The 10,194-nt window shown below is 34.8% G+C and overlaps 1 protein-coding gene across 1 annotated transcript; it reads left to right on the forward strand.

Moving 5' to 3' along the window:
- Window positions 2,183-6,944, forward strand: LOC109205916 (transmembrane protein 33 homolog). Its single transcript, XM_019368684.1, has 9 exons — window positions 2,183-2,514; window positions 3,889-4,018; window positions 4,167-4,267; window positions 5,160-5,285; window positions 5,387-5,507; window positions 5,617-5,701; window positions 5,972-6,085; window positions 6,202-6,241; window positions 6,460-6,944. The coding sequence occupies exons 1-9, from the start codon at window positions 2,335-2,337 to the stop codon at window positions 6,610-6,612; spliced, it is 1,050 nt and encodes a 349-aa protein (XP_019224229.1). The 5' UTR covers window positions 2,183-2,334; the 3' UTR covers window positions 6,613-6,944.

Consider the following 10,194-nt stretch of genomic DNA (forward strand, 5'->3'; position numbering starts at 1 on the left):
CTTTTTGGCGAAAGACTTATCTAAAAACATTATTAAGACGAACGTTTAGCACTCAACAGTGTGAACAAAGCATATTTGCTAGATTTATGGGACCATTAAAGTAGAATTCTTTTAAAGATATGATTGATTGTAAGGAATATTTTTTTACGTGAAAGCAAATTACAAGAATTTGTCTAGAATGAGGGTGAGTGAAAATTATAACAAATGATGTATCATAACCGGTTACACTAGAAATAAGCTAATTATCAGTTGCGACTTTCCGTGCGACCAAAACTTTGTGCCCGTTTGGACATAAAATTTGATGGAAGATTTTGCCAAAAAAATTTCACTTTTTTTCGAAATCAGCATTTATTCATAAAATTTTAAATTTTCACTTAAAGATACATTTTGGAAATTTTCGAAAATTTGAAAAACTGCAAAAAGTTGTTTTTCAAAATTCACTTAAATCACTGACAAAACTTCAAAAACAACCTAAACTGAAATTTATGTCCAAACATAACTCTAAATTTCAAATACCATTTACACTTGAAGAAAAAATTCATCATTTTTTCGAATTTTACAATTCTTATGTCCAAACGCCTACTCTATGTCGCTGTTTAGAGGGGCGAACCTACCTAGAATTTATACTTGGCGCATGTAGATTAGTCGCCACTAAAGATAATAATAAACAAATTCGATTTTGAGCGAGTGTACTCGCTCCAAAAAGTAAATAAATGACAAATTAGGATCGTTTGGTAGGATGCATTACATGTATACATTAACTTCGTGTATTAATAGTACTCCTTCCACTCCACAATAAGTGATCAATTTGTTTTTTTATTTTTGTCCAAAATAAGTGTCCATTTATATAATCAAGAAAGACTCAATTTATTTTTACAAAATTACCCTTATATACATATCCCTAAAAAGTATTCTTACTCCTCACTTAAATATTTAATTAAGGGTAGTTTAGTCATACTAGGTATTTTTGTATAGAATTTAATATTTTCTTAATGGACGTGCCAAAAGCAAATTGGTCACTTATTGTGGACCGGAGGGAGTACCTTGTTTGGTGCACCTTTTGAACCGATGCATTAGTTGTTATACACCCTATTTGGTATTAATGCATAACTAACACTTTGTTTGGATCATTGTTCCCCATCATTTTATAATGTATTGTATTGTATTGTATCATTTTATGAAAATAATATTTGGATAGATTGTATTGTTTGTTGTTGTTAAATAATATTTTGTTGTTTGGTTTGACCGAGTCGTACTTTACTGTAATTGATAAGTTTACTTAAATACCCTCAATTATTAAAATATTAAATTTAGCACAAATTATGCCTAAAAATAATTTAAAACACATGAAGGCAAAACACCTTAAGAAAGCAGAACAAAGGAGCGAGACAGAAGAAGGCAAAACAAATGAGCACATCTAGTTAGAATTGAGTAAAAAAACAAATTAGGAGAAAAATAAAATAGAAGGCGACAAAACACCTTTAACGTTGGCGGCAAAAGTTCTGGAAAAAAAATAAAGTAGGTTATAGGTTGGAGATTTGGAGTTAAAATAGAAGAAAAAAAGATAAAGGATAAAATAGAATTGTGGAGTAATAAGTTAGGTCATAATTGGAAAGAAAAATAGGAAACAATCCCACCACACCAAATCGGTTGTTTTAAAAAAGCGGACTTTTCATTGTTCCGAACAATGTATTTAACAATACATACAACCAATTTTCATGAAACAATGAAAACAAACATTGTTTTGGAATAACAATACAATACGCTACAACATGGAACAACCATCCAAACAAGCTGTAATGCATAAGAAACCATGGTATTAACAATGCAATGAGTTTTAATGCATGCATTAACTTAGTTAAAGACAACATTGTCCTTCAAAATTTATCCTTTATTAAAATATGCTACTATTATATTAATGAAAGTTTGAGATAATCCAAGAAATGGGAAATACAATTATATCCCTAGTAAATAAATAAATACTTAGCATATTTTCTTTTATAAATAAATATTCAGTTCGATACTATAATATAGCTAGACAAATTAATAATTTTTTAAACCCTTTTTCATATAAAAATATTCCTCAACATATATTTTTAAAAAATATATAAAATAATAAAATGATTATGAGGATATTTTTATAAACAAATAATTCTTTTAAAAATTATGCAACACTCTAACAAACAATCCCTTAATTCGGGAGACGTCCTTCTCCAGCACTGCCCGTCAAAAGAGTTCCAAAGAACTCCCTGCTACTAAACGACTGTGAAGAGTAGTAGAAGCAACATTGACTACTCCACGGATTTTCACTACTACTAGCAATAGCAGCGAGCGATGGGAGAAGTAGGAGAAGATGATCCGCAGAAATTGAAGAGAATAGCGGCGACGGCGTATGACTATGAGAATGATCCCAGATGGGCCGATTACTGGTCCAACATCCTCATTCCTCCCCATATGGGCTCCCGCTCCGATGTCGTCCACCATTTCAAGCGCAAGTTCTACCAGCGTTACATTGTACGTTTTCTTTCTCTTTTTCGTATTCATCATATGCCTTAATGGACCGAATAGAGTGGAACATATCTAGATGACGATTGACGACTCCAATTAGCTTGAGATTTGGTGCTTAGTTGCTGAACTGATTGAATTTTCGTTTCATGTGTATATACACACTATATCTGTTTACAGTATTTTTTTTCTAACTGCTCCGATATCCTTGCATTTCGCCTGTTAATTGATGGCGGACTTTTTGTGGTATAATAATGGATCTAATGTCCCTCTGTTGATTCGGAAGGCTTAATTTTGGGGGTCTTGAAGCACGGATGCCGATTTCATTCAGTTATGAGTTTGTGTATGTGCAGAACTGGTTTTTAGCTTTTCTGACTGTAACCGGTTCTTCTTTGTGTGTTCAGCTTTATCTTCTTTTTTTCCCCTCTCCGAAGTATACTTTGGATGAGTTATTTTGATATGAGCTTGTACTTCTTAATTGCGCTTATATTGTTTATATGAATTTCCTCAAATCATCCTCTCTTTTTTTGGCTCTTGCGGAGTTGTGTGTTAAGTATGAGGTTTTCGTAGGCCTTATATTACAGCCCCATCAACTGTAGTGCACTGCTTCCTTCTCCTTGCGTGGAGGCTCCCTCATTACATGGGATCCTTTATCTCTTGAAATCATGCAGGTCACTTTGTCATCCTCTTCTTCCTTAGCTTGTTATTATATTAGTGCTATTCTATAAATACAGTGTCGGACAAATTTTGACTTGATTAAATTGGGAGAGAATTTCATGTTTGCTTTATTTGACTGTTCCCAATTCCTTCTCCTTTTGCTTCCTTCCTCACATGGGTCAAGTGTACCACTTGCTTCGCTTTCTATAATGAGATTGTTCCGATCATTGTTGGGATGAAAAACCTTTTCAAAACCGCCTTTAGGCCGAGCTCAAACTTGAAAATGGTGAAAAATGGGATGATTCCCGATTTTTAGAAGTTTTAATGATTGGGCGTTAGGTGTTCATCGCTTCACGAGACACCTGATGCAATCGTGAAGCATTACGGCCTACTGGCCTCCTCATCGGCTATTTCCATGGGGGAATGGATAAAATTACAAAATTAGAAGGTGATTTTCCATTATATAGTTGTGTAACAGTCATGAGCTACTAGTATCTTGGACTTCTAACACCGAGAGATATTCAACATGCAGTAACATGAAGTGTAGATTCCAGTTCAGAATTTTGCTTTAAGTGCCTCATCTGCCCTTTCTGATGGGCTCTTAACCTTGGCTGTAACTGACAGTAGAATTTTAGATGATCTAAATAATCAGGGGATGAGTATTTTTTTTTAATCGTGGGAAATTTCCTCTGAGGTTCGCATTGTTGATTGTATCTATGTGTCCAGGATTCTGGTCTCATTGTTGAACCAATGACTACCAGCAGTTCATCCCAACCAGCAAGATCATCAGCCCCACAATCTTCTTCATCGTCGTCATCATCAACTTCTAACAACCAGCCAAGACAACGTAACTCTGGTATAAATTTCTTTCTGAATAGTGAATTGAATGAATTAAAACAGTCCCCTTTTTCTGGTTGAGAAAGGTAACAAAAATGCCCCCTTTTCGTGTTAGATTTCACTTCAAATGTAAGTGTGTATTTTCATCCAAATGAAATTTATTTCAGGGCCAGCTAGTAGAACTTCTGGGACATCCACGACTCCAACTTCAAGTGCAACATCGCTGCGATGGAATCGACAAACTCTACAATTTTCAGTGAATGCTTGGGTACCATATATTCATCTAAGTAATTTGAATTTTTGTAACATTTTCTTTTTAACTTTTGCACCATGATTTCTGTGTGAGAGTTTTGATTGGCTGCTTCCTTCTTCCAACAAATAAAAATGTCTTAACTGCTCTATGTGTTACAAGATTAATTGTTAACTCTTTATTAGCACAAAGAGTCCAAAAGTGGATATATACTTTCTAGGATAGGACCTTATCTCCTTTACAGTGATGGAATCTGATATGCGCTGCTTTACCACATGCCAACTTTTGTTATCAGGTGATGCGTCTCAATGAACAGGATGCATTTGAAAATTCCTTGTAGGATTATTGCCTTTCATCATGACTTCTTTTAACCTTGATTAATTGGGGAGGGGAGGGGAGAGGAGATGCTATGAAAGAGAAAGGGGAAAAAAGAGGTCACTTTGTCGTTAATCAGAAATATCATTGCATCCTTTTGTTTGAATTTTCTGTTTACGTTCCTGGAGACAAGCTATGGAAAAACTTAAAATCAATAGGTGTTTGTCAGGTTTCCAAAATAAATAATGTATTTGGCTTCCGTCTCCTTTTTTATATCACGTACATTAATTCCTTCTGTCAGTGGCGCCCTGCCTCTGCAGCAGAGGGGAGAGCCTTTGTACATTTCATTGGCTCTGAAAATTATCTGTTAAGAGCTCTTGGTATTTCTGGGATCAAGCTTCATATAAACTTTTATCTTAATCTCACTGAAGCATTTCTGCCTATTCCATTGTGCTTATTAAGGTGCCATTGATTTTCAGCATGAAAATCATGCACCACAAGATTTTAATGATTGGTTTTGTCGCTCTTGCATTTGATTTGACTACAGAATAGTTAGCCAGCTCTTGCGATTGAATTTTGGTACTCTTCTCTACAGGTCCTTGTTGTGGCAATTCTTGCAATCTTACCACTTATACCTGCAAATCTGTCAAACAGAGCATTTCGACTGGCCTTTGCAGGAACTGCATGTTCTTCCCTATATTCATTGTACTCATTATATGGGGTAAATTCTGGATGCAGATTCTCCCCTCTTACTTTTTTGACGCTAGTTCACATCTTTTGGTCTATGAGCTGACTTTTGATAATCTAATCCCCTTTTTGCAGAAGCCTAGCGCTTGGAATTTGCAGGCGGTGCAAGTTTGGTTTCAGTCAGTTATTGTGACGAAAGATTTTATCTACTTCATTTACTGCCTTACTTTTGTCACTTCACATCTTTACTTGAAATGTGAGCTTCACTTTGGTCTTTTTTTGTTTGTCCCTCTCGTTCTTTGTAATTTTTGTAGAATTTTGTTCTCTTGATTCAATAACATCTGTAATTGATCAATGCTGAGCAGTTGCTTTGATTCCCGTTTTATGCCGAGCGCTTGAACATGTTGCGAAGTTTCTCCGACGCAACTTCAGCACATCCTCTTTATACAGGTAGCAGAACTGCTTTTCCTTAATTATCATGAAAAAGAGCTGTTTCTCTTGAAATGAGTGATTCTAAAATTGATAATATCCTACAAAATCTATAGAACAAACCTTAGGAAATCTTCGATGTAATGGCAAAATGTTTATTCATCTTGTAAATCTCTTAGATGTGCTTTTACCTATTCGTGTCTCCCCTTGATTATTTTTTGTGGTGTGTGTTGTGGGGAGTGTCCTAGAAAGTTTTTTCCTTATCTCTGACTTACATGGCAATATTTACAGGAAATACTTGGAAGAGGCTTGTGTGTGGGTCGAGTCAAACACAACTACTCTTAGCATACTGTCTTCACAGGCTGAGATTGGGCTTGGATTTCTTCTAATTGTGTCCCTATTATCGTTAGTATCGGAGCTCATTTTCTTATACCAAAGTTTCTGTTACTGGTGCTGTTACTTGTTATTCTCATTGGTCTTGCCATTTTGTGCATTTAACTCTCCACATCCTAAAAATGCAGTTGGCAGCGTAACATAATACAAGCTTTCATGTATTGGCAGGTATGTGTCATTCTCTCATTTTCATTGAAGTACTTCAGCTTCTTTTTCCTTGTAAATTCTAAATGAGTGCTCTAAAAGTTCTAGTAGCTTCGGCTTCTTGCTCCGTAAAAATTTCATCAAGTTACATCTCGTGTTCCATCATGTCAGTCAGTACATTACATTACGTCAGGCCACTACTATCACTAACTCTCATTCACGCGTATTCAACTCATGTGCAGCTATTGAAGCTTATGTATCAAGCTCCTGCTACTGCTGGTTACCATCAGAACATGTGGGCTAAGATCGGGCGGCATGTAAATCCTCTGATTCAAAGATATGCTCCATTCATGCATACTCCTATTTCTGCTATTCAGAGATGGTGGTTCAGGTAAAACCGTAGAACAGAGCGGGCAAGACATAGGACAAAATTCATGACAACTAGGTCGGAAGTACTATTTTAGGTTTCTACTTTGTTCTGGAGGACGAGTATCAGCTAGACCTTTACTTTTAACTTTTATAAAAATATTAGCTAGTAATTCCGAAGCAAAACCTTGTAATAACCTTGGGGCCACTGCAATTTTTAACATTTTTTCCAGAAGAGGTTCAGAGAAAGGTGACGTGGCGCTTGGTTATAAATTAGTTTACCTTGCCAGAATGTAATCTATTTGTTGAAGAATGATTCACTGATATCGGGCTTGAATGGTCTTCTGAGAAGACATGTGATTGGGGTGGTTTTAAAGAGTTTCACAACCTAAAGTTAAATAAGTATAGCATATTATAACTAATGTGTTAGAGTTAGATTGACTCACGTATAACTATTGACATTTTTGTTTCACTTAGGGTGTGTTTGGTATAACGGAAAATGTTTTCCGTGGAAAATATTTTCCAAGAAAATGTTTTCTTGGAAAACAAGTAGTAATCTTATTCATTTTTCGGTGTTTGGTACGCAAATTAAGGAAAATGACTTCTCAAGAGTATTCATAAATAATTTAGATATAATAAACATGAAGCCAAAACCAGCAACCTTACGAATCCACAAATTTCACAAACTTTCGAACCCGCGGAATTTTGAACCCCTGAACTTTATAATTTCTAAACTCGTAAACTTCCAAACACATAAACCTCCAAACTCATAACTTTGGTACTTGTAAAATTTTGAACCTTTAAACCGATAAAAAAAACTAAAACTGAAAAATACATTTTAAAAACAATATTTTTTTCGGGGGGGGGGGGGGGGGGGGTGGGGGGGAGGGGAGGGGCAGGGGGAAGAAAAATGAAAAAAGCAGAAATTTTGAAATTACCAAAAAAAAATTTTTTTTTTTTTGTTCGGGGAGGGGGGGGGGGTGCTCGGGTAGGGTAGGGGGGGGGGGGTGGGTGGTGGCAGAAAAAACGAAAAAACAGAAATTTGAAATTGCAAAGCGGGTGAGGGTGGGGGTGGAGGGTAGTAGGGTGGGTGATAACAGAAAAATTGAAATTTAAAAAAAGAAAAACCTTTTTTGGAGGGGGGGGGGAGTTGGTGAGGGTGGGAAATGTTGAGAAGGAGTTTTAGAAAATGTTTTCCCTTCTCTTGATAAGGAAAATTTTCCTCCAAGAGTTGATAAGGAAAATGTTTTCCAAAATATTTAAGCCAACCAAACATGGAAAAATTGAAAAATATTTTCCGGAAAATGTTTTCCTTCATACCAAACACACCCTTATTTACTCTTTTTTTTCTAATTAATGTTATATTAGTTCTTGTAAAACTAAATGAAAGTGACATTCTAGTAGCCAAATAAACCAGGTCGCTTGTACCATCCCTATTTAAAATATATTTAGTTTTTAAAAACTATTCTCAAAGTTTAGTTTGTTTGGGCAAACTTCATACTCCTCCTCCCGCTTCTTCAGGTCTAGGTCTGAAGATTGAAAAGCCAAAGTTCAAATTAAGAACCTATGAGTACTATCAAAGCCTAACTTAATTTGAATTTCATTTAAATTGGTATGAAGTTAGGCTCTTGCAGTGTAACTTCATACCCGTATGTCTGAAACTGAATCTGAAGTGGTTAAATTTTAAAACTTTATAAATTTGATTTTTTCAAAATAGGGTCCTAAAAACGACTATTTGTGCACTTTGCCCATATGATAGTAAAATCAAAAAAGCATTTACGACCTATTTGAATTAAGAGAAACTTTCAGAAACCACTATGTTTTAGTGGTTATTAGCTAGTTGTAGCTACCATTTACTATATTACTTCCTATAGCTATGTTTTTAGGTTTTTTAGAGTGTATTCGATGTATTTAAGCTACTGTATTCATGAATACAGTAGCATTTCTAGGCGTGAAACAAAGATTACAACTAGACAGACTTTTGTATTCGACTGTATTCAGGGCGTGAAACAGAGGATTACAGCTAGACAGATATTGTATTCGACTGTATTCACGATATGTAATTGTGAATGCAGTAACGTAAATAGCGCAAATCATGGTCTATTCAGCTGATTTTAAACGGAAAGTGAATCAATTAACACAATAAACTCCTAATATAACTCAACTAACTCAATTATAAGTCTGTATACATACATCTGAATACATAAATTATATTAATTAAAAAAATATGAATACATTCATGGAATATAGCGAGACAATGAATACAATAAAATACATGGAATACAGCGAGATACAATGAAAAAGAAGATAATGAATACAATGAAATACATATAATACAGCGAGATACATTGAAATACAATGAAAAAAGTGGTAGCAGAGTCTTCGAGTTGCTCAACCGAAAAACTCCGAAAACAGCGAGATACATTGAAATACAATGAAAAAAAGGTAACAGACTCTTCAAGTTGCTGCACCAAAACTCCGTCGTCTTTGTTCAAGAATAACCCTAAGTCGTCTCGTCGATAGCAGATTTCGACGAATTTTCACTTTGTTTCCATCGATAACCAGTGAAACGAAATTGCTTTGATTGCTGGAGATTTTCAATGGAGGAATGGCACGAACACTTTGTTTCCATCTTTGCCGCCTAACTTTCAATGGAGATTTTCCATCGATTTGTGTCTAACACTTTGTTTCCATCTTTGCCGCCTAACTTTCGCAAATTATTGTTACAACAACATTACAAGATTGAAATATATGCATTGAAAAAAAAAAAAAAAGACGATGTGGGTGAGAGAGAATTTCAGTTGCAGAATCGTGTTTTCTGGGGAAGATAATGGCGTGTATCAAATTAGAGAGAGAGAACGTGGAGAGAGAAGTTTACATCAAATACAGTAATTATGTGAGAGAGAAATCTGAAAAAAGAGAGAGAAAAATAATAATTAGCGTATATAGTGGCTTAAGGGTAGGAGTTAACCATAAATAGATATTTTGCTATAAACATTAAAAGGTAGATATAGAATATAATTTTTTAAAATGGTATTAATTTAAAATAAATAAGGTGTTAAGCTTTGCTATAGGAGGTAAATATTCCTTGAATTAATGAACCTTGACTCAAACCAAAATTCATCGTAGCGAGCTGAATTTTTTTTAATAAATAACTGCAAAAAGATTAACAGGATATAATCTATTGAAACCCGTCTTTATATTTAGGGACTTTTTTCATTCCTATACACTATTTGAAACCTTATTACGAAAAATGTTTATGTTTTGGTATTTACCTGACCTAAACACATTTTAGTTATAAAATGTATATAATCCACCTTAAAAGGCTTACAATTCATTATTTGTGCCTTCAATCAAGGGATTTAGTTACACCCCTTTCCTTTTTTCTCTCCTCTCTTACAACAAACAAGATCAGTAAGCACAACTGAGACATTTAAACTCTTCTGAACATGAAGAACATAAACGTAGTTATTGAACATAAACTCCAATCGAATGACTCGGAACATACTCTTCTCATTCAATTTTCTCTTCTGTATCTTCTCTTAATCTTCTATTTCGACTTATTTATCCGTAGTTAAATATTTTCATGGTCGTGCTTCATAAACAAAAAA

Source organism: Nicotiana attenuata, chromosome 2 (genome assembly GCF_001879085.1).
Source record: "Nicotiana attenuata strain UT chromosome 2, NIATTr2, whole genome shotgun sequence".
Classification (NCBI taxonomy): domain Eukaryota; kingdom Viridiplantae; phylum Streptophyta; class Magnoliopsida; order Solanales; family Solanaceae; genus Nicotiana; species Nicotiana attenuata.